Source organism: Phyllobates terribilis, unplaced genomic scaffold (assembly GCF_046119375.1).
Source record: "Phyllobates terribilis strain yellow unplaced genomic scaffold, ASM4611937v1 Scaffold_5__5_contigs__length_657084704, whole genome shotgun sequence".
Classification (NCBI taxonomy): domain Eukaryota; kingdom Metazoa; phylum Chordata; class Amphibia; order Anura; family Dendrobatidae; genus Phyllobates; species Phyllobates terribilis.
This window is the reverse complement of record NW_027362765.1, coordinates 287,243,813-287,269,501: the sequence shown is the minus strand read 5'-3', so window position 1 is coordinate 287,269,501 and position 25,689 is coordinate 287,243,813. Positions and strand designations below refer to the sequence as shown.

The 25,689-nt window shown below is 44.6% G+C and overlaps 1 protein-coding gene across 1 annotated transcript; it reads left to right on the top strand.

The window, feature by feature from the left end:
• Nucleotides 1-1,812: 1,812 nt before the first annotated feature.
• On the top strand, nt 1,813-17,045 carry ARHGDIA (Rho GDP dissociation inhibitor alpha). Its single transcript, XM_073684208.1, has 6 exons — nt 1,813-1,961; nt 5,132-5,338; nt 5,944-6,027; nt 6,127-6,203; nt 6,291-6,354; nt 9,190-17,045. Exons 2-6 carry the CDS (start codon nt 5,149-5,151, stop codon nt 9,387-9,389), a joined length of 615 nt encoding a protein of 204 aa, XP_073540309.1. The 5' UTR covers nt 1,813-1,961; nt 5,132-5,148; the 3' UTR covers nt 9,390-17,045.
• Nucleotides 17,046-25,689: the final 8,644 nt, after the last annotated feature.

Genomic DNA, 25,689 nt, shown 5'->3' with positions numbered 1-25,689 from the left:
ATTAAATTAGGGGGGACCCCACGTCATTTTTTTGGGGGGGTCCCCCATTTTAATAGCTAGTAAAGGCTAGGTATTCAGCTGGGGGCTGATATTAGTAGCCTGGGAAGCTCCGTGGGTATTACCCCCTTCCCAGGCTTCAAACATCTGCCCCAGCCGTCTGCTTAACCTCCGCTAGAGCCTAAAATTAAGGGGAACCCCACGCCAATTTTTTTTTAAATAAATCCTTTATTTTAACACTAAATGACAAGTACAGTAATCAACACTGTCACTGTACTTCATATATATGTGACTGACATGTTTCTATCTATCTAATCTATGTGTGATTCTCTATTCCTTCTATTCTAAATTGTCGGGTACAGATGCTGAATTGCCGGCCGGCTTTCTTAAAGAGACGGTGCATGAAAACACTATTATTTTTTTAAATAAATCCTTTACACTAAATGACAAGTTCTGTAAGCAACACTGTCACTGTACTTCTTATATATGTGACTGACATGTTTCTATCTATCTAATCTATGTGTGAAGCTCTATTCTGTCTGTTATAAATTGTCGGGTACAGATGCTGAATTGCCGGCCGGCTTTTTTAAAGAGACAGTGCATGAAAACACTATTATTTTTTTAAATAAATCCTTTACACTAAATGACAAGTTCTGTAAGCAACACTGTCACTGTACTTCATATATATGTGACTGACATGTTTCTATCTATCTAATCTATGTGTGAAGCTCTATTCTGTCTGTTATAAATTGTCGGGTACCGCTGCTGAATTGCCGGCCGGCTTTTTTAAAGAGACGGTGCACGAAAACACTAATATTTTTTTTAATAAATCCTTTACACTAAATGACAAGTACAGTAAGCAACACTGTCACTGTACTTCATATATATGTGACTGACATGTTTCTATCTATCTAATCTATGTGTGAAGCTCTATTCTTTCTGTTGTAAATTGTCGGGTACCGGTGTATGCCGCTGATGAATTGCCGGCTTTTCATGTCATTCTACATTATTCTTAGTTGTTTTACTTCATGTAGAATTAACCTACAAGGAAAGAAAGGGTTTATTTTCATTCCGATATTTGTGTCCCATTGACTTGCATTGGTTTCCGGTATCGGAATCGGCGATATCCGATACTTTTTGGGTATCGGCCCGATCCAATCCGATACGATATTTCCTGATATCGGAAGGTATCGCTCAACACTAGTGATGAGCGCATGTGCTTGTTACTCGCGTTTACCTAGGGCGCTCAGGTGAGATGTTCACATGCCCACATTTCACGGCTGTTAGCCACAAAACATGCGGGGATTGCCGGTGTATGGCAGGCAAGTTGTTCAGTTTGGCATTTACCAGTCAGTTTACACAGGCCAGCTGGTAAATGAGGACGATCACTAATACAATCACTCTCCCCCATACATGTGATCAGATAAACTCGTATGTCACGTGACTACCAGCAGATTACCGGATACCACACATTGAGGGATGGAAAGAGCTGCAGTGCAGTCCATGTAACCCAGCGATACAAGGTGCCAGGACTGGACTAAGCTGGCAGGAGCATGACACACATCTACGCCTATCATGCATTTACCGCCGCAGCATGGGAGTTGTAGTTTCCCTACAGCTGCAGACCACTAAGCACTGGAGCTATGTTTCCCCATCACCTGCCCATTCTCCCCCACCCAGCACTATATGGCAGCGGCAGCACTGTGGCCCCGGCCTCTGCAGGGTACAGAGCACCGCACTCACACTAAGGCTCGCTTTACGGTCACGGCACACTGTGCTGCACTGACCTCACCCTCCAGTACTTGCATCGAGGCTGGCAGCTCGGGTGCACCAACATGGCTACACCGGGCGGAAATGACGCACTTCCGGAAAGGAAGAGGAGAGCGCACGGCGGGGCGTAACCGGCCATCATTCGCCATTCCTGAGGGTGGGAGTTGTAAGAGCGGGGAACCGAACCGGCAGCGGTAAGTGTTCTGTTCACACGGGTGCGGCTGCTCAGTGCTGCGGTGACAGCTGACAGAGCTCCCTGAGCCGTGATGATGTAGTGTCTCATATCCCTGCACTGGAGGCAGGCTCCGCGCTCTCCCACATGACGTGTGCCGACAGGACACTGCTCACTATAGGCAACCTGCGCCCGAGTTACCGCTCTAAGCCCACGGCCCCACTATCAGTATTTGGTCAGTATTTTTTCTCAGGAGTGGGAGACAAAACCAGGAGTGGGTGATAAATGCAGAATTGGTGACTTGTCTCTATTATACCTTTTCTCTGATTGTTCCTCACCTGGTCTTGGCTCCCACTCCTGAGAAAAAATACTGACCGAATACTGACCAAATACTGATAGTGGGGCCGTGGTCTAATACCAATCATTGGATACGCCCTGTAGTGTATATCCCCTCTATACAAATACCCCCTGTATGCAGATAGACCCTGTAGCTTATACACACCCCCTACATACGGATAGACCCTGTAGCTTATACACACCCCCTACATCCGGATAGACCCTGTAGCGTATACACACCCCCTACATCCGGATAGACCCTGTAGCGTATACACACCCCCTACATCCGGATAGACCCTGTAGCGTATACGCACCCCCTACATACGGATAGACCCTGCAGTATATACGGATACACCATGTAATATAGCCCAGAGCTGAATTCTCATTACTGCTGGCTGTCCTTGCAGTCAGTGGTTAGTGCCTTAGCTCATTATACAGGTAGGCTTCCTCAGCACAATAAAGTGCCAGCAAGAATTAATGACAGATTTCTGAAGCCTGTGAATACTGCTGCAGACTCTCGGGTCATCCTCGAGCTGGCTGCGCCCCGGGTCATCTGCGAGCTGGCTGCGCCCCGTGTGATCCGCGAGCTGGCTGCGCCCCGTGTGATCCGCGAGCTGGCTGCGCCCCGTGTGATCCGCGAGCTGGCTGCGCCCCGTGTGATCCGCGAGCTGGCTGCGCCCCGTGTGATCCGCGAGCTGGCTGCGCCCCGGGTGATCCGCGAGCTGGCTGCGCCCCGGGTGATCCGCGAGCTGGCTGCGCCCTGGGTGATTAGGGTGCTGCCTGATATTCGTGCTTGCTTGTACAATTTTCGCTGCAGTGACCAGAAGAGTGAGCAGCTGTGTTGGGGTTACCCTCCAGCTCTAGGGGACATGATTTCTTGTTCTTCTAGGGATTGTCCAGCCCTAAACCTTCCTCACATGTCTTCTAGAATAATACACTCTAGACTGGTGGAGATCTGACTTTTGGCCCCCACTGACCTCAGGTACAAGGTGTCCTAGATGTGCAGTTATGTGACGGTCCCACCCAGTGGCTGCTCATCTGTCGTCTTCAGGGCTATTTTTATGGTACACGGACTGGAGGCATTTTGCTTCCGAATGTTGATAGAAAATAATCCAGAGATGGTGCAAAGGTTTGTTATGTCTCGTAAAATGAAACGGGCAAGATAAGGAATATCATTTGTGCATAGCGGTATACAGAGGCACCTCATCTTTACAGCAGTCTAATTAAATGGGTTGACAACCAGCTAAATTGCCCATAATTAAAAAAAGCCATATCTTTACCTCCTTAATGATTTTGCATTGTTATTTTTAACATTGATCAGTTGCAGATTTTACAGTAAAGCTTCAGAGCTGAAGTCTAATCTGATGCAATAGTAAAGGCTGCGGCCACTGATTGGCTGCAGTGGTCAGGTGACATAGCGATGTCTTGTGACCTCTGAGAGACACCAGAACGGCTCTGGACCGCATCTGCCTTTTCTGTACCTGGACTTTAGTGCCCCAGTGCTGAATATATGAGTAATCTGATGCAGACTGGTTGCTAGGAAATAAATGCTGTGGTTGTTAGGCAGAGAATCCCTAGCAACCAGACTGTAAAATACGACCAAAGATTGTATAATCATAAGAGCTAGGTTGCCACAGTGCACGGCAGGCGCCTCCTGGCAGCAGTGCCACCTTGTCAGTTTGTGTTCACAAACAATAGAACATTATTGAACTGCACTAAATGTGAGGCAGTCATGTCTATGATGGCAGTAAATAGTTAATGTGGATGAACAGCATGGTGGTGCTGCACATCGGGTGGGGGGGCTTCTGTCTGTCCATTCATCCTGAATAGAGCTGCTGCCCAGTGCTATGCAGATGCCCTGTCTGTCTCCATTTTTTCGTCAGTCACTTCTATACCCACACGGGTGCACGCAGGGCGGGGGAGGAACGCTGCCAGGGAGCATTGTATGATGCTTCCTCTTTCAGAGGAAATCCTGTGACATTGCTGCAGTCATATACACTACTGGGGCCGGCTCATTGTCTGCTGCCGTATCGCAGTGCCTGGTGCTTGTATCTAATGAATATGGGGGTTCCTGAATGGGAAACTGTACCAGAACACCTCGCCCTTTCCTTATAGCGGGCCTGATTCAGGTCTGTGACCACTGTAGGGCCAGATCCCCCCCCCCCCCTCAAACGTTCGGCTTTTATTCATAGAGCAGTAATGTAGAATATTGGGGCAGGTTTGTCATTGATGTCGTAAATTTAGACAGCTTTGGACTGTATGGGCAAAAACTGCAAGTTCATCAGTTTTCTCCCTACTCCATCTATTGGCTGGCATACTCTACAACACCAGTGTCATGTGCCAGTTGTCTTCACAAAATGGATATCTTGTGAGTATATTTGCTAGCCAGATTCTTTTGCTTAGTAAATGTACCACTCCCAATTCTTCACATTTATCTTTTGGCTCGATATTAAGTGGGTTTTCCAGTTGTAGGTTGATTGTTAATCGCTATATGAATGAACGCTTCTACAAGCGTTCTTCACCGTTTTCCATTTGTTTGCTTGCTGTCAGTGAATTAGGACACTGATTACATTCAGAATTAGTAGGGCTAGCTGCACACTAATGCTAGTATTGTCCGCTCTGTTGAAATCCCTGAAAAAAGGGATTCCGAAGGAAACTTCTGACAGAGCCATGCACTTTAGTGAAGCCAATAGAGCAAGTGTGGTCCCTGTGTGGCCTCTGTTCCGGCAGTATTCATCTTTACCATACATGCACAAAAACATGGCAAACCCATTTAGCAATAATCACTATTGACATTTGTTCAGGGCTGTAAAGTTAACAGTTTATTTTTTTCCCCACCTCGCCTCCGTAATAAAGGGTGCCCTCTCTGAAACATGGCTGAGCACGAACCCACTTCAGAGCAACTTGCACAGATTGCAGCAGAGAACGAGGAGGATGAACATTCTGTGAACTACAAGCCTCCAGCACAGAAAACTATTCAGGAGATACAAGCTCTGGATCAGGATGATGAGAGCCTGCGGAAGTACAAGGAGGCTCTGCTGGGCCCTGTTCCCAGCACATTGGGTAAGTCCGGGCACTTATAAGGGTAATCTGTCTCCAGCTTTACTCTTCCCAATCAGAGTACAGAGCCCCTGATTCCAGCATGGATCACTCAATGGGATCTTTTCTGTAGTTTTGATGTTTTATCTGTTGCAGCTCTGTTACTCTTCTCAATAAGATATGCTAAGCCATACTTATGCAGTATATTGACAGTTTTTACTGTGCATAGGCAGAAAGCTGCCAATCAATGGTGGGGATCGTGTGTAGCCAGAACTCATGAATATGGAGGACTACATAGCAGGAGCTCATCATGGAGAGAACTAGCATAGCTGTGGCAGATAAGTGTTTTATCAAAGCTACAGCAAGCAGCCTATTAAGTGACACAGCAGCAAAAACCTGCTAATATATTTTCTTTATGACAAAACTAACCAGAGTGCTGTGCAAATTATTATCTGCAGGAAGTTTGTACTGTATACCTGTTCTCCCTGTGCACACGTAAGACTCCTCCGTCTTCCTATCTTGTATGAGAGAGTGGGAAGTTAGCTTGAGGGGACTAATGAATGATTGCAGGCCTTGCACAGGGCTCAATGTAAGAACTCCTAATAATATAGTTTTTTCTTTCCTGTTAGATCACAGCGCTCCAAACGTTGTCGTCACCAAACTGACCTTGGTCTGTGCAGATGCTCCTGGCCCTCTGCAGTTGGATCTAACAGGTATGTGAGCCGTGCTGAATCGGACAGTCAGTGAGCATACTCATGGCTTCATCACACGCCAGGGTGTGACTTTTTTAAATTATTTTCTTTACACATCAGGAGACCTTGAGAAGTTTAAGAAGGAATCGTTCACCCTTAAAGAAGGTGTCGAGTACAGAATCAAAATCAGTTTTAAGGTGAGGATTCTGAATGCTGTGTTGCGAGATTCCGGAGATGTCAGCCGTCATATACTTTAAACTTTTGTTGTTTTTTTTCGGTTACAGGTTAACAAGGAGATAGTGTCCGGACTGAAATATCAGCAGCAGACATACAGGAAAGGTGTAAGACGTAAGTGTCTGCTAATGCAGAGTTCATCTATGTCCATTCTACTTCTGCTATCTACTTGCTCACTTCATATGATGTGGTCAGACATATCGTCTGATTTCGGAGACAATCTAACGTGCATAAGGGCGGTCTGATCTTCCCTCAGAAGCTAAAGAGAACCTGTCACCAGGAAGATGCGGTCCAATCTGCAGGCATGATGATATAGGCTAGGAAGAGAAGAGGTGAGTAGGTTGATATGTAGCTTTATAAGAAAAGATTCAGTATAACCCATGATTTAATCCTCTGCTCTGTCTGGGATTTTGGGTCCAGTGGGCGGTCCTATCAGTGACTGACAGCTGCTCTTGTATATAGAGATAGCTGTCAGTCACTTATTGGGACCAAAATCCCAGTAAGAGCAGAGGATTAAATGATGGAAACACAGGTTATACTGAATCTTTTCTCACAAAACTATATATCAACCAACATCTGTCACAAAATGAATATAGTCACTCCAAACAATTCATATAATAACACACATAATCCCTTAAGGCCAAAAACAGGGATTAACTGGAGACACGACACAATTGAAAGTAAAAAGGCATATTTTTATTATTAAATTCATTAAAATTATTTTGTACTCACACACATATATATTAAAAATTAAGCAGGAAAATATTATCAGCAAAGCAGGGACAGATATGTGGGTCTCAAACCAAAGGCTAACTATATAAGCTAGGCAGACTAGAGACATATATTCAAAGATATTGTAAGATATTATTCTACAGCCCAAATGATGGACCAGTATGTATAAAGTGCTAGTACTCAGTATATATGTGGATCTCAAGTCAAAGGCTAATTATATAAAACAGGCAGACTAAAAATATATATTCAGAGATATTGTAAGATATTATTCTACAGCCCAAAGTAATGGACCAGTATACATAAAGTGCTAGTGCTCAGTATTATTCATCAAAACTTACAGTATTGCACATAAAGTTACCACATATGCCTGCTGACCAGTCAATATGAATAGAACTACCTATTGGTATAGTCCACCCTCTTTGTAAATATACTGCCAACATTAAGGTCCTAATTGATAGAAAGCCCACAATCATGTGGATTCAAAAACGGCAAAACACCGGGACCACAGTAAGGCATAGAAAGCAAGGGGACATTACCTATCGCCAAGTGGAGAGAGAAAATGTAGCCCACAGTTCCTGCTGCTGCACCCCGACGACGCCGTTTCGCCACGCTTCTTCCAGGGGGCGTTTGGGCCTTAGGACCTTAATGTTGGCAGTATATTTACAAAGAGGGTGGACTATACCAATAGGTAGTTCTATTCATATTGACTAGTCAGCAGGCATATGTGGTAACTTTATGTGCAATACTGTAAGTTTTGATGAATAATACTGAGCACTAGCACTTTATGTATACTGGTCCATTACTTTGGGCTGTAGAATAATATCTTACAATATCTCTGAATATATATTTTTAGTCTGCCTGTTTTATATAATTAGCCTTTGACTTGAGATCCACATATATACTGAGTACTAGCACTTTATACATACTGGTCCATCATTTGGGCTGTAGAATAATATCTTACAATATCTTTGAATATATGTCTCTAGTCTGCCTAGCTTATATAGTTAGCCTTTGGTTTGAGACCCACATATCTGTCCCTGCTTTGCTGATAATAATATTTTCCTGCTTAATTTTTAATATATATGTGTGTGAGTACAAAATAATTTTAATGAATTTAATAATAAAAATATGCCTTTTTACTTTCAATTGTGTCGTGTCTCCAGTTAATCCCTGTTTTTGGCCTTAAGGGATTATATGTGCTATTAAAACTATATATCAATCTACTTTGCTCGCCCTTCTCTATAACATGGTGCCTGCAGATCGGACTGCATTTTCTTTGTGATAGGTAACCTTTAAAGGGAATCTGTCAGCAGTTTTTTTGCTATTGAATTTGAGAGCAGCATAATGTAGAGGCTGAGAGCCTGATTCCAGTAATGTATCACTTACTATGCTGATTATTGTAGTTTCAATAAAATCACTGTTTTATTTGCAGGAGATTCACTAGAGGGCTAGCTGTCTGTTGCCATGTAGTCCTCCTCCTCTGTATAACCCCGCCCCCACCACTGATTGGCAGATTTCTGCCTATGCACAGTGTATACAGATAGCTGCCAATCAGTGGTGGGGGCGGGGTTACACAGAGCTCAGCATTCAGAGACCTGCTAGATCAGCAGCACTGAAAGCTGTGATCGGTTCAGTCCCCAGCAGCTTTCAAACTATGTTTTTCTTTGAAATGCCGCAGTGTTTCAGAGCCAGACATACCTGGCTGAGATCATACAGTCAGTGCCTGATATATGCTGCCCGATCCACGGGCACTCTGTATCAGCTGTCAGGTTCACTCTAAGTATGCGTTTTAACAGGTAAGAACTCCATGATCCGTGTTATGTGCAGCCAAGACACTGGCACTGGCACTGACACTTGATCTTTGCAGTTGACATTAGTCAGAAGTTTATCACGGGAGATTGGGGATGGGTGGGTGTGAATGACTAATAAGTATTTCTTCTTTGTGTTCTACTTGCCTTGTCCAAGTACTCTGCTTGTGGTCAGTGAATGAAAACCATCATTGCTTACATTGAGAGGCTGAAAACCTGTTTTGTCTGACACAGGAGAGAGCTAAGACAGACATACTGAACCGTGCACAGATCCACCGTGTTACTGGTATTGGTGAACATTTTACTGTAGACTATGGTTACTGTAGGCTTGTGGCTCAAGTTCTAGACTTGTGTGTAGTCATTGAGCTGTCCTCAACCACAGTAATTAAAGCTTATTTTTTTCTTCTAGTGGACAAGACAAACTACATGGTCGGAAGTTATGGCCCCCGTGCGGAAGAATATGAATTTCTCACTCCGGTCGAGGAAGCTCCCAAGGGTTTGTTGGCCAGAGCCTGTTACAATATGAAGTCTCTTTTCACTGATGACGACAAAACCAATCACCTCTCCTGGGAGTGGAACCTGAACATCAGTAAAGATTGGAAGAACTAGGTCTGCCCAGAGAATACCCCCTTTGGGGTCTGTAACACCCCTCTGTCCTCCTACTCTCTGAGAGAAGCTGCCGGATTGTCTCCCAACTCTGTACCATGTGGTGTTTCCCCCCACAAGCTCCTACCCATGCCCCTTTAAAAATGCCAAGTGGGATTGCCGTTTCTGCCTTGTGTGGGCACTGTTTGCCTTGCCCTGTGTTATGTATACTGCAGGATGACTGGGAGGAGGGAGTGCTCCCTATCTGGTCATGTTATCGTGCCAGCTTAGTCAAGGTGCCTGGCCTCAGAATTGGCAGCCAGTTTGGGCTGGGAATTCATTCCAGGGACTTCTTTCTGTTTCTTATTCTCTCCTGTTTATTCCACCTCATGGCCGCCTTATGATCATTTCCTGGTCCATAATTTCTGCTAATGGTTCTCTTTTATTTTTACTTCTCGTAGCCGTGTTGCCTTAATGATTTTGCATTTGTTGCAGTCGGGGCATTGCCCAATGCCCCCTGGTTTAATGTGTGCCTCGTTTTAAAGTCCGCCTGCTGCAGTGTGACATCCTGGAATCGGGTGAAGCCACTTGCAGATTCCTAAGCTGCTTGTATTCCATGTATTGCCGAGATGAGATCGCTTATGAAGGCACTTATCTGTATATCCTGAAGATTACTATAGGACCAAACGTAAGATGAAGCCTTGTTCAGTGTCAGTCCTCTATCCATGGGCAGCAGGGGCTGGAAGGCCCACTTTCTAGTATATGGGCTTAGTTGTCATGTGCCAGTGTATTGAGTCCCTCCAGTACAGAGCTGCTTGTCTGTAGTCAGCCTGCTTCACCATGCACAATGTCCTTTCCTAGAGTGATACTCCTTTATTAACTCTAGTACTGACATATGAATGTGGAGCTTTAGCTCAGACGGGCTGCTTTCCACCCAGGGGAGATGTTCAGGTTGTGAAAGTGCTCTTCCTTGTGGATTACCAATATTTATTGCCTTGATCCCTCTGATCATACTCCCAGATTCACCATTCCACCCTGGGGACTCCTGGGGTATCTGTATCATTGCAGCCTGGAGAGTCTTGGTGGGTGTAGGGGGGCTTTCGTTTCTCACGGACAGAAGAAAATTTGTGGTTTATTTTGTTTTGTATTTTGTCTGTAACATTTCTCAAAAGCCAGAATAGCATGATACAACGGTCATCTGCTTCCTTTTTACGAAATAAAATGGTTCCAACTGGCCCCACAATGTGTCCCGCTCCAATGTTCCATCTCTGCTCCTCTTCAGACGTTTCCCTGCTGATAACATCATGGCATGCAAATGTGAATCTGTTTGTATGTGGAGCATGACCTTGTAAGTAAGCTCTGCAGATATCAGCAGGGGGCGCTATCAAACTACACTACATTAATGATCTTTACAGTCCACAGGGTGCATGTACAGACATTCATTACACAGTAACAAACTAATCGGCAATTTAAAACAATAAGTGAGGGCCCTGCTCACAAGAGCTTACAATCTAGGTAAAGGGGATGACCGAACCGGGCTCACAGGTTTTATACAATGGTTCACACTATGGAAGTACAAATATGAAGTGCTATTGAGTGCGAGTAAGGAAAAATGACCCGATCAGATTCTGGAGAATAATGTAGAAGGGGGGTTTAAATTGAAAGAAGTCCCCTTCAGAAATAAAGTAGGCCTGCCTAAAAAGATCATTTCTAACATTTCTTCCCAAAAGCGCTGTCGAAATTAATGGCGCCATATAAGTGAGTAAAATAAATAAGCTTTACACGTCTAGATGACTGCTGTGTTTTACAACCTTGCCCATGCTATTTTAGTGGCAGCATTAAATTATGAGGAGATCAGGCAGCTTCATATTATACACTCCTCCATATTGACATTGCAACACCAAGAAAGAAAAGTTTTGGAATGCTGGAAATCACAGGATCGAAGACTAATGATATGCATATGATGAATTGCTGTCCCCACAGCTCCCTCAACACAGTATAATGGGCCCCATAGCTCCCCTCACACGATAACAAACCCTTTTAAACAAATGGAAACAATATTTTCAAAACCTCCTGATTATTCAGTATTAGGTATGAAATCCCTGCACTTACATGCTTTGGTATGTTATCTATGAAGTTATTAATGGTTGTCAGAGGAATGTTCTGCCATGCTGAATGCACTTAGTCACACATTGAGTTAATAGTGGGCAGCTCAGTGGTTAGCACTGCAGCCTTTCAGCACTGGGGTCTTAGGTTTAAATCCCACCAAGGACAACATCTGCAAGGAATTTGTATGTTCTCCCAGTGTTTGTGTGGGTTTCCTCCCACACTCCAAAGACATACAGATAGGGAATGTAGATTGTGAGCCCCAATGGGGACAGTGATGATTATGTCTGGAAAGCGCTGTGGAATTAATGGCGCTATAAAAGTGAGTAAAAAAAATTAAAGAATAGTGGAACCATTTCTCCAAAGTGTCCCAGGAGCCTTTTTACAACACAATGCCAGGCCGCATGTTGCTTGTGCTACTGTGAGCAGCCTGCATGGCCTAAACTTTCTGCCATGGCCTGGAGCATCTCTGTACTTGTCTCCCATCGTCATTGATCAGCCATTACAAAAAGAGATGCCAGCTTTGGATCTTGATGATTTATATGCATTCAGTGTGGCAGAACATTCCTTAGATAACCATTAATAACTTCCCTGTTAGCAGCCAAGGCGTGTAAGTCAGGGGATTTCTGCACGTGATGCTTATACGTGATACTGAATAAATCTCTGTTTAAGAATTTTGTCTCCATTTTTTTTTTCATCATTTCCATACCAGTAACATTTCTATCCATCCTGTGATTTGCATAATTCTACATCTTTTCTTCGTTGGTGTTGTAATGTCAATGTTGAGTTTCTATTAATATGATTATAATTGTCTCGCTGGTCAGTGCCGCTGTGCCTGCTATGTGACTGTAGTGATAGCAGACCTCTCGGTGTCCTGCTTTGTGCAGCGTTTGGCTGTTGTCGTGGCACTATATGAACTTGTTTAGTACCTGGATAGAGACAGATATCTGCCAGGTGATGGGTCCCACCTGCTGGATCATATCGCTGCCCTGATTGCATAAGCATTTTGGTATTTGTATTAATAGTGTTCTTGGGTCAGCGTGCTCTACAGGACAGTCCATGTACAAGGACAGAACATGTAGCTGAGCACCTGGCTATTTCAACAGGCTCGAAGTTTTCTACAACTTAGTCTGTGCACTGGTTGTGTAAATTACAGAAACACTTATAATGCAAAGAACTACAAGTAGAAAATTGAATCTTTCCTTTCCCTCAAACAAAGCAATACATATTATTCATTATGCAGTGACTATTTTATATAAAACATATATACTAACTAATATGCAAAGCTGCACGTTTCATTCTAAGGATTGCAGATAACACGTTTTAGTGGCCAATCCCGCTGATCTCAGCGCAGGAGCACACTTTGCGAGCAGCAGTAATATCTGAAAAAATATCTGTAAGGCTATGTTCACACATCATGATTTTTTTTTTTGTCAATTTTCTGCAGCAAAACCTGATCTTCAAGGGCATTTTGTTCAGGATTTTTCTTGCAGTTTTAGTGCTTTTTTGCTGCGTTTTTTTTTTTCACTGTCCCTTTGACTCTTTTTATGCATATACATAAAGTTTTGTGAAAAAATAACCCCATTCTATTTTGACATCAAAAACGCTGAAACAAATTTTGGTGCATTTTTTTCCACCACCCATTACTTCCTATGGGTGAAAAAACGCTGAGAGAAGTGACATGTTGTATTTTCCAAAAAAACATGCAAAATCCTGAACAAAAAAAAACATGATGTGTGTACAGAGAATTCTGGTTTCTCATAGACTTTGCTGGTACTGCAAAAGGCAGCTCAAAATTTGCATAAAAAACTGCATAAAAAAACACTGAAAAAACCATGATGTGTGAACATAGCCTCAGTGTTTCTGTGCAGTGCCAGAACAGGAAATTTAAAGTGGACCTTTACATTAGCTGTTCTCCGTGCCAGCAGTGGCCGGATGTGCTCAGAGGCGTTCTCCGGTCTATCAACTGTATCCTAATCATTTGGAGGCGGATGTGCCATACACAGCCACTATATCGTTGGGTTGCGCAGCTCCGTATCTGAGCACATCCGGCTAAGTATAGCTTTCCTAAGGATAGACCAACAATGTGAAAGATTTAAACTCTAAATCTATTCACTTTAGTAATACACTGGTATTAATCCCTTTGCGCACCTTGACATAACTATATTTTGGTCAGGGTGCTCATGGGTTCAGCTCCTCATAAAATAAAGTAAATATTGGTAAAAAAAAATGTAAAGTTTAAATCACCCCTTTTTTTCAATAGAAAAAAAAATAATTATGATGTTAAAATATATAATTACGTTAAACAACCAAAAAAACTAAACTCTGGAATTACTATTTTTTGGTTGCACAATCACCCCTATTCCTAAAAAGAAAAAAAGCTATCAAAATGTACGACATACCTCCAAAATTAATTTCAGTAAAAATTACAGTTCATCTTGCAAATAACAAGCTCTTGCTTGACTCCATTGATGGAAAAATTAAAAAAAAAAGTTATGGGTCTCACAAAATGGTGACACAAACCTGTTCCTGCACTGTCTCATCTCAGTATTGTATGGTTCTGCTACGTTGTGGTTTTTGCACTACTACATCACTGAACGATCTCCGCCACATTGAACCACAAACCCAGCTCTGCTACACCAGTTCTTCATTGTGAAGTCAACTCTGCTACACTGCTGTTCAAGCTCTGCTAGTATGAATTTCCATTTCAATATCCGGTCTACTGCACTGGATTCTCATCGCTGGCCAACTCTGCTACAGCACTGTAACCAGCTCTGCCTTATTGAACTTCCATTGCAAACTCAACTTCTGGGTCAACTATACTTGCAAGGTATCTACGCTGTTTCTCCAACTCGACTTCATCCATTGCTGTTGTTCCAGCTTTGCCACATCTGCCTCTGTTGTTCCAACTAGAAGGTCCTACTTCATCAGTGCTACCTGTCTTTGCTGCCTAAGCCCTGCACATCCCAACCTAGGGCTTCAAGGATCCACCTCTTCAGGTGAGACATAACACACGTACTGAGCAAATGATACTGATCTAGGCTGAGCTTTGATCAATTAAGTTTATAAGTAAATTGTATAATTTGCAGTATTAAAGGGTACCTGACGGGTCACATGCTGCCTTGAACTACAGGCGCCATGTATCAGACACTGGCTGTATGTTTGACACTGAAATGCTGCGGCTGTATAACTGTATAGAGTGAAAGCCATCTCTGGAAGACGGCCACTGCCTTTTTTCTGAAGCAGCTTTGCCTTGGAAAAATTGGCGGCTGTGCCGGCGTCTAAATGCCTCCACGTGCACATACCCGTAAGATTTAGACAAGCTTTTCAAGAGTTTTTTTCCTGTAGCACTTTTTGATTAGATAGTGTCTTACTTGGTTTCCTTCAGGATCCAGTTCAAAGAAGTGATATGCACTTTTTTCCACTGGGTGTGTTTCAAAACCTCTTCAGGAAAAAAAGCTAAAAAAAACAACCTCCTAATATGGACAGGAAAGTGGTCTTCACGTGGAAATAAATTGGAACAGTTTTCCAAAAGTTTTTGAGCAATTTTGGTCGGGATGTGAACATTCAACATATCACAAAACTGAGTCGTCGTCCCCCCCACACACATCTTTGTAAATATTTTATTGTATTTTTCATAAGACAACAATGAAGATATGACACTAATACAATGTAAAGTAGTCAGTGTACAGCTTGTATAACAGTGTACATTTGGTGTGCCCTCTGAATAACTCATCTAGCCATTAATGTCCAAACCACTGGCAACAAAAGTGAGTACACCCCTAAGTGCAAATGGCCAAATTGTACTCAAAGTGTCAATATGTGTGGTCACCATTATTTTCAAGCACTGCCTTAATTCTCTTGGGCATGGAGTTCACTAGAGCATCACAGGTGGCCACTGGAATCCTCTTCCACTCCTCCATGATGACTTCACGGAGCTGGTGGAAATTAGAGACTTTGCGCTCCTCCACCTGCCATTTAAGGGTGACCCACAACGGCTCAATAGGGTTTAGGTCTGCAGACATGTTTGGCCAGTCCCGCACCTTTACCTTCAGTTTCTTTAGCAAGACAGTGGTCATCTTGGAGGTGTGTTTGCGGTCGTTATGTTGGAATACTGCTATGCAGCTCAGTTTCTGGAGGGAGGGGATCATACTGTGCATCAGTATGTCACAGTACATGTTGGCATTCATGGTTCCCTCAATGACCTGTAGCTCCCCACAGCCGGCAGCACTCATGCAGCCCTAAACCATGACACTTCCACCACCATGCTTGACTGTGGGCAAGACACACTTGTCTTTGTACTCCTCACCTGGTTGCCGCCACACACAATTGACACCACATGAACCAAATAAGTTTATGTTGGTCTCATCAGACATGGTTCAAGTAAGCCATGTCCTTAGTCTGCTTGTCTTCAGCAAACTGCTTGCTGGCTTTCATGTGCATCATCTTTAGAAGAGGCTTTCTTCTGGGATGACAGCCATGCCTGGCAGTACTCATATGTCTATTTTGAATAGACAACCTCTGGATATGATGCTGAGCTCGTGCACTCAACTTCTTTGGTCGACCATGGCGAGGCCTTTTCTGAGTGGAACCTGTCTTGTTAAACCACTGCAGCCGAGTTTCAGGGTGTTTGCAAACTTCTTGTAACACAGGCCATCTTTATGTATAGCAACAATTCTTTTTTTCAGATCCTCAGGGAGTTCTTTGCCATGAGGTGCCATGATGAACTTCCAGTGATCAGTATGAGAGAGTGCGAGAGCAATAACACCAAATTTACCATACCTCCTCCCCATTCACACCTGAGACTTTGTAACACTAATGAGTCACATGACACCAGGCAGGGAAAATGGCTCATTTGACACAATTTGTCCATTTTCACCTAGGAGAGTACTCACTTTTGTTGCCAGTGGTTTAGACATTAATGGCTGGATGAGTTATTTAGAGTTCACACCATAAGCTGTACACTGACTGCTTTACATTGTATCAAAGTGTCATATCTTCATTGTTGTCCCATGAAAAGATAATAAAGTATTTACAAAAATGTGAGGGGTGTACTCTTTTGTGATATACTGTATCTATAGGATTGCATGAGGGCTTTCATAGGGTACACTGGACTACAGGAGTGTGTTTGACTGTCTTACAAGATGGATTGGCTACGACTTTTTAAAAGGAATAAAAAGAATTGGTATCTGTAGCTAATGGTGGTTTCCAAGTGGAGACATTTGTATGCTACCTTCAAATACTTCCATTTGACACGTTCATGAATTAAATGGAACCTGTCACATTGCACATGCTGTCCGATCTATGGAGTCCATGGTTGAATGTAGGTTTTTTGGGCGGTCCTACTACTGATTGTCCGCTCTCTCTGCATACACAGTCATACAAGGAAGGTTGTTAATCACTGAATGGGACCACCTATTGGACTTGTATATAATAATAATAATGTTTATTCTTTATTTCCCTGTTGACTACTTACACAGTTTATTTCTGCATTATTATCATTATTTTTTGTTATTTTTTCTTTTTCTGTTTCGTGTTTTTAATGCATACCCATTAAAATATTTAACGATTTTATTATTGTTATAAAGGGAATTTTTTCTTTGTGTTAGCTTATTTCTATAGCGCCAACATATTCCTCAGCACTTTACAATTCAGAGGGAACTTGTACAAGCAAGATAAGACATCACAGAGTAACATGTAATTCAACAGACGCCAAGAAGAGTGAGGACCCTGCTCACAAGCTTACAATCTATGAGGAAATAGGGGTAACACAAGAGGTAAAAATAAAGTGCTGGTTGTGTAAGATCCAGCCATCAATATAATAAATAAGGGCATTTAACTAACACTGAATGAACTGGTCACCACAAGTACAGATGCAAAGTGATATAGTACATAGAAGGGAGAATAGGGAAAACTTTGTTAAATTAGTGAGGTAATAGGCTAGTATAAAGAAATGTGTTTTTAGGGCACACTTTAAACTGTGGATACTGGGAATTAATTGGATTGTCTGGAGTACTGCATTCCGGAACACTGGTGCATCACAAGAGAAGTCCTGGAGACGGGAGTGAGAGATTTGGATTATAGAGGATGTTAGTCTTAGGTCATTAGCAGAATGGAGAGGATGTATACAAACACCAGGAATTTCAATGAATAAAATTAAAGTTTTACTGAAACTTTTTCCCAAAAAATGTATATCGATCAGATCAGCTCCTCCTGCTCTATCATATCCTTCCTGCAGATCAGATACCATTTTCACATGTCATGTTCCCTTAAAGTATTCTTGAGCAGCTGTAGAGGAGAAACACGAGTGCTGAACTCGAACAGTCTGACATGAACTTAAGCTTCAGGAGATATTTTGGCACTGGAATTTCACACCCAATTGCAAACCCTGTTTCTTAGGGATAGGCTACACAAACATCTGCTTATAGGTCACAAATCCATGCATACAAAATGCTCAATCCCCCACCATTCAATTGTGTCCCATTACTAAGTTGTAGGTGTAATAAACGCTACTAATATTACTTTACTTTTATCTAAGTATTATGCTTTTTATTATGCTTACTTATATAGCACCAACATATTCTGCAGCACTTTACAGACATTGTTGGCCATGCATCAGGGGTGTAACTATAATAGGTGCTGGGGTTGTAAGCGCACCCGGGCCCTGGAGACTAAGGGGGCCCCAAAGGTCCCTTTGCCCCATATGAAAAGACTATTACTATTAAAGACCTGCTTTAGTTGGGGGCCCCAATTCCGATTTTGCATTGGGGCCCACAAGTTTATGTTACACCACTGTCATGTATAGTTTATAATTGCTGGTTATTTTAGTGGCAGACAAGTTGGTTGTATTTTACCCCATTTTACCCCATTCAGGACTTACCTAACTCCTGAAAACCCTACGTTTTTTGCATCACTGCATTTTGTGAGTCATACCATTTTTAATTTTTCCATTGATGGAGCCATATAAGGGCTTTTTCTGTTGGGTTGAGTTGTATTGCTTCATGCCACAATAGAGAGAAATACATACAGTATAGTAAAAATATTTGATTTCCCTTATGTCCTATCCGCAGCACAATGATGGGGTAATCCTGTCACAGAACAGGTGGAATTTTCATAAATGAATAATAATGACACCCCCTTCATATCTAATCTGTTACAGGGATGCACAAACTAGACGCCCAACCACCTGGTCATAGACATGAATTTTTCCTGTCCCAGAGGAAGGCACATAGCGTGGGAACAGGGATGACTAAGTACTGATGGTGGGGCCATCTCTGGAATCCCCAATTATTGGCAGAATGAAGGGTCTCTTGACCCCCTTGTGGTAATCTAGAAAATAAGTAGATGAGTTGACCATCCATGTAAGTCATTATCTTTATTGTAGTTTATGGAAGTATGTGTGAATAGGGGGAACCAGGCCCCAGTATCTTGATAAGTTGGACATTTTTGTTGTTGACTATCCTGACGGTGTGTTATGTTTTAAATAAAGCTGCTTTGCTTTTGATACTTTCTGGTATTTGGCTGTGACAAAACATTGTTGATACAGTCATGTACGGATTACATGCGTTTTTAGTGCGTTTTCACAGCAGAAAGCACTAAGTACTGCACTGCAAAGACTCTGAGTCGTTCCTGCTGCGCTCGTGCACCATCACCCCCATCATCCACACTCACTGCCCTGAGGCTATACTCCTCCCGAGGGGAGTTATCCCATTTTATGCTGCGCACACAACACCAGCCTCAGCGGTCTGCCTCGCAGCGGTGGTACTCCCTGACCGCAATCCACGGGTGGCGCAGTCGGACAATTAACCTCAAAACCTAAGAAAGATTGCCACTGGTTTGACCAGCCTGAGCCACGGGACCGGGTCACCGCCACGGAGACTACAGACCCCAGAGACCCGGCACCGGGTATCCCACACACGTGTACACACGGCCCAGGGGGCGCGTCACATGCAGTACAGCATATTACAAACATAAGTCCCATTATTGGGGAGTGGGTGTCCCATAGTATTTGCTTATGCTTTCCCAGCAAAAGCTGCCAAAAATTAGGACGGAGCAACTTGCAATGCCCCTTACAAGAGCCATGCAGTACAGCATATTACAAACATAAGTCCCATTATTCGGGAGTGGGTCTCCCATAGTATTTGCTTATGCTTTCCCAGCAAAAGCTGCCAAAAATTAGGATGGAGCAACTTGCAATGCCCCTTACAAGAGCCATGCAGTACAGCATATTACAAACATAAGTCCCATTATTCGGGAGTGGGTCTCCCATAGTATTTGCTTATGCTTTCCCAGCAAAAGCTGCCAAAAATTAGGGCGGAGCAACTTGCAATGCCCCTTACAAGAGCCATGCAGTACAGCATATTACAAACATAAGTCCCATTATTGGGGAGTGTGTGTCCCATGGTATTTGCTTATGCTTTCCCAGCAAAAGCTGCCAAAAATTAGGACGGAGGAACTTGCAATGCTGGCACCCTGGTGGTATAGTGGTGGTGGAGGCTGAGGATAAGGAGAAGAAGATTAAACAGCCGAAACGAGGAAGCGTATACCCATGTGTGGGTGTGAAGCGGTGCATGTGAATACACCTCCCGAAATAACACAGTGGATTTGACTTTATGTTACTCTGCTGTCATTTGGTGGTGATGAGAAGTCTGGCCCAATCCAGCCCTTGTTCATTTTGATAAGGGTCAGCTTGTCAGCATTGTCAGTTGACAGGCGAGTGCGCTTATCAGTTATAATTCCCCCAGCGGCACTAAAAACACGCTCCAATAACACGCTAGCGGCAGGGCAGGCCAGGACCTCCAAGGCGTACAGAGCGAGTTCATTCCAAGTGTCCAGCTTGGATACCCAATAATTAAAAGGCACAGAGGAATCACGGAGGACGCTGGTACGATCGGCAAGGTACTCCCTCACCATCTTTTGAAACTTTCCACTCTTTGTGAGAGTACCCCGCGCCTCAGGGCCTGTAAGCTGGGCGGGTGTCAGAAAACTGTCCCAGAACGTTGACAGTGTTCCCCTGCCTCTGCTGGATTGGAGTTGCATCTCTCTCGCCTGTACGCCTTGGTTGGGCAACGAACTGTGACCTCTGCCGCTAGCGTGTTCAGATGGGAATTTTTTTAAGAGTTCTGCAGCAAGGGCCTTCTGGTATTGCCCCATTTTTGTAGACCTCTCCACCTCAGGAATAAGAGAGTGAAAGTTCTCCTTGTAGCGGGGGTCTACAAGTGTCACCAACCAGTAATGACTGTCACCCAACATTTTGACAACGCGAGGGTTACGGTTAAGGCAGCGTAACATAAAGTCAGCCATGCGTGCCAGACTGGTAACGGGCAAGATTTCCGTGTCCTCACCAAGATGACGACTGACCATGCTCTCCTCCTCCTCCTCCTCTTCCTCCTCCCCCCTGTCCTCAGGCCACCCACGCTGAACCGACGGTATGACACTTGTACAGGTACTACCATCTACAACGCATGATAGCAGCTCCTGTTCTTCCTTCTCCTCCTCCTCCTCCTCCTCTCCTTCATTGTCCCCCAATGCACGTTGGGATGAGATGAGGCTGGGATGTGTGTAATCGCCCGCTACGGCTTCTTGATCCATCTCATCATACTCTGGCTGCAATGCCTCCTCTTTAATTCTCTGCAGAGAGCGTTGCAAAAGACAGACAAGTGGGATGCTGACACTAATGATGGCGTCATCGCCACTCACCATCTTGGTGGCCTCCTCAAAGTTTGTCAGGATGGTACATATGTCAGACATCCAGGTCCACTCCTGAGGTCTTATGTGTGGAGTATGACCTGAATATCGATGGCCTTGTTGCAGCTGGTACTCCACAACTGCTCTCTTCTGCTCACAAATCCTTTGCAACATGTGGAGGGTAGAGTTCCAACGTGTGGGGACATCACACACCAGTCGGTGTGCCGGAAGCTGCAAACGCTGCTGCAACACAGCAAGGTCGGCGGAAGCTGTAGCCGACTTGCGAAAATGAACTGACAGGCGGCGTACTTTCACGAGCAGATCTGGCAACTCGGGGTACGATTTAAGAAACCGCTGAACCACGAGGTTAAGCACAAGAGCCAGGCATGGTACGTGTGTGATCTCACCTCGCCTCAGAGCCGCCACCAGGTTACGGCCATTGTAACACACGACCATGCCGGGATGTAGCTTCAGCGGTCTCAGCCACAGATCTGCCTGCTCTTTCACAGCTGTCCACAACTCACAAGCAGTGTGAGGTTTATCACCTAAGCTTATGAGTTTCAGCACAGCCTGTTGCCGCTTGGCGGAGGCAGTAATGCAATGCTTCCAGCTTGTAACTGATGTGGTGATATCTGAGATGGAGGCTGAACATGAGGAGGAGGAGGAGGAGGATGCGCAGGAGCTGTACACTGTGGGGGCAACTCTGACTGACATAGGGCCCGCAATCCTCGGTGTGGGGAGGATGTGTTCCGTCCCAAGGTCCGACTGGGTCCCGGCTTCCACTATGTTTACCCAGTGTGCCGTCAGAGAGATGTACCGTCCCTGGCCACAAGCACTTGTCCACGTGTCCGTTCTCAGGTGGACTCTCCCAGTAACTGCGTTGTTGAGGGCACGGCCGATGCTTTGGGACACGTGCTTGTGTAGTGCGGGGATGGCACACCGGGCAAAATAGTGTCGGCTGGGGACCGAGTACCGAGGGACGGCCACCGCCATAAGATTGCGGAAGGATTCCGTCTCCACCAGCCTAAGAGGCAGCATTTCCAATGCAAGCAGTCGTGAAATGTGCGAATTTAGGACTGTGGCCTGTGGGGCGTTAGCTGCGAATTTCCGCTTTCGTTCAAAGGTCTGGGATATGGACAATTGAACGCTGCGGTGGGACGTGGACGTTGATGCTGTTTCTTGAGAAACTGCCATAACAAGTGAAGACTGAGAGGAGGGGGCATCTTTACATGCAGTATGGACAGGGGATTGCCTTGCACACACAACAGGGGGTTCTATTGCACGCACAACAGTGGAAGAAGCAGTGGTGACACCCGCTGACACTGGTCGTGGACCCTGGGTTTCGCCCCACAAAGTCGGGTGCTTTGCTGCCATGTGCCTGATCATGCTGGTGGTGGTCAGGCTGGTAGTTTTGTCACCCCTGCTGATGCTGGCATGGCAGGTGGAACATATGGCCTTTTTGGGGTTATCAGCAGAGTCTTTAAAAAAATTCCAGACTCTGGAAGACCTACCGCTTGTACTGGCAACGTCCCTCGTGTTGGTGTTACGGGGAACGGTTGCCTGCCTTCTGTCTGCGGCCACCACACTGCTTCTTCCTGCCTGTTGGGGTACTCTGCCTCCCTCCCCCTGTGTGCTGCTGGCCTCACTCTGCATGTCCTCCTTCCACGTTGGGTCAGTTACTAGATCATCCACCACCTCCTCCTCTTCCACTTGCCACCACGATCCTCCTCCTCACTTCCTGGCAATTGTGTCTCGTCATCGTCCACCTCTTGTGACAGATTGCCAACGTCGACTTCCTGTGGCCGTGGCTGTTCAAATATTTGGGCATCGCAACATGGGATCTCCTCTTCCACCACTTCAAGCGTATCAGGCGAGGGGCCCAAATATGGAAATGGACCAGTGAACAGCTCTTCAGAGTGTCCAAGTGTGGGATCACTTGCTGTCTGACGACACTCGGCATGGTGGGAGGAAGGAGCATCAGGGTGAGGAGGAGTATGCGGTCGAGACTCACGGCTACTAAGAGTTGACCGTGTGGAAGACAGACCGGAGGTGGTGGTGCCCAGGTAACTGAAAGTATTGTCTGCTATCCAATTAATAACCTGTTCACACTGATCAGTTCTCAATACTGGTGTTGTTCTGTGCTTCCCTAGTAATTCGGTCAAGAAGTGGGAGCGAGAAGATGTGGCTGTTGGTTGTGGCACATTTTCACCTTGGCCACGGCCCCGTCCTCTGCACGAACCATCACCAGAACGTCCACTTCCACGTCCCTTGCCACGCGCCTTGCCCATTGTAAATGAAGTAAAATAGCTTACACTTGCACTATCAATGGAAAAAGGGTAATATAGAGTAGATTAGAACCGTGGAAGAGGAAAACCACAGTTATTGTTTACTGGGGTATACCACACTTTTTTAAATAGAGATATTTGCGGCTGAACAGTGAGCGACACACTCAAACTACTTTTTTTTTAGATACCAAAGGCCCAAAACTGGATAGTACAGCGATTTGACCCGTGGAACTGCGAAACCACACTGGGATGTCGGGCCTACACAAGACTATTTTCAACAGATATATTTTTGTGTCACAACAGTCAGGAGACACTACTGTTTTTCTTTACGGAAAAAACTACCAAAACCTGAATAATAGAGATTTTTTACCGTGGAACAGCAAAACCACAGTTACAATTTACTGGTGTATACCAGGCTTTTTAAAATATATATATATTTGCGGCTGAACAGTGAGCGACACACTCAAACTGTTTTTTTTAGATACAAATGGCCCAAAAGTGGATAATACAGAGGTTTGTACCGTGGAACTGCAAAACCACACTTGTATTTCTCGGGCCTACACCAGACTATTTTCAACAGATATATTTGTGTCTGAAAAATCAGAGGCACACTTTTTTTTGGGGGGGGGGGCACCAAAAGGTTAATAAGATGGGTATTTGTACATTGTGAAGGAGGAAAAAAAAAAGAGGATTTAGATTAAAAAAAAGGATTTTTCCTGGCCCCCGGGACCTGGAGCTAAGTCCAGCAATTTCAGCGACAGGAGCAGCACACAGGACTGTAATGCAGCGTTTGCTGGTATAACCACTGCGTCTCCTATACACAGGCTCGGTCTGGCCTGGCGGGGCGCCGGGAAATTTGCCGGTGGGCCCCGGGCCCGTTGCAGAGAGAACAGGAGAATTTAAAAAAAAAAGTGGTCGTGGGCCCTTTAAGGGCGCGCGCACGCTCTTTCACCGACGCGATGCCCAGGACAGTAGTGGGAGGGGCCTGGGAGCAGGAGAGTAGGGGCTGCACTGCAGCGTCACACTCAGCAGACAGGGCCGCACGTCTGCTAAAAGTGACGTCACAGCGCGCCCTGCACTGCAGTCTCCCACATTAGGAGCGTGTCTGTGGGCTGGAGACAAGCCAAGGTACTGTAATATTTGTGTATGGATTTTTATGTATATGCTGCCTGCATGTGTGTGTGTACAGTGTGTGTATATGCCTGTGTGTGTGTGTACAGTGTGTGTATATGCCTGTGTGTATATTCCTGTGTGTACATGCCTGTGTGTGTGTGTATATGCCTGTGTGTATATTCCTGTGTGTACAGTGTGTGTATATGCCTGTGTGTACAGTGTGTGTATATTCCTGTGTGTGTACAGTGTGTGTATATGCCTGTGTGTACAGTGTGTGTATATGCCTGTGCGTATATGCCTGTGTGTATATATGCCTGTCTGTACAGTGTGTGTATATGCCTGTGTACAGTGTGTGTATATGCCTGTGTGTACAGTGTGTGTACATGCCTGTGTGTACAGTGTGTGTATATGCCTGTGTGTACAGTGTGTGTATATGCCTGTGTACAGTGTGTGTACATGCCTGTGTGTACAGTGTGTGTATATGCCTGTCTGTACAGTGTGTGTATATGCCTGTGTACAGTGTGTGTATATGCCTGTGTGAGTGTGTACAGTGTGTATATTCCTGTGTGTACAGTGTGTGTATATGCCTGTGTGTACAGTGTGTATATGCCTGTGTGTATATTCCTGTGTGTACAGTGTGTGTATATGCCTGTGTGTACAGTATGTGTATATTCCTGTGTGTACAGTGTGTGTATATTCCTGTGTGTACAGTGTGTGTATATGCTTGTGTGTACAGTGTGTGTATATGCCTGTGCGTGTACAGTGTGTGTATATGCCTGTGCGTGTACAGTGTGTGTATATTCCTGTGTGTGTGTACAGTGTGTGTATATTCCTGTGTGTACAGTGTGTATATATGCCTGTGTGTACAGTGTGTATATATGCCTGTGTGTACAGTGTGTGTATATGCCTGTGTGTACAGTGTGTGTATATGCCTGTGCGTGTACAGTGTGTGTATATTCCTGTGTGTGTGTACAGTGTGTGTATATTCCTGTGTGTACAGTGTGTGTATATGCCTGTGTGTACAGTGTGTGTATATGCCTGTGCGTGTGTACAGTGTGTGTATATTCCTGTGTGTGTACAGTGTGTGTATATTCCTGTGTGTACAGTGTGTATATATGCCTGTGTGTACAGTG

Bases quoted from the DNA above. Each gene is read 5' to 3' on its own strand.
- ARHGDIA (XM_073684208.1), top strand. From the start codon at position 5,149: ATGGCTGAGCACGAACCCACTTCAGAGCAACTTGCACAGATTGCAGCA. The intron at 6,204-6,290 runs GTGAGGATTCTG...TTTCGGTTACAG, and splicing joins GAATCAAAATCAGTTTTAAG to GTTAACAAGGAGATAGTGTC. The intron at 6,355-9,189 runs GTAAGTGTCTGC...TTTTTCTTCTAG, and splicing joins ATACAGGAAAGGTGTAAGAC to TGGACAAGACAAACTACATG.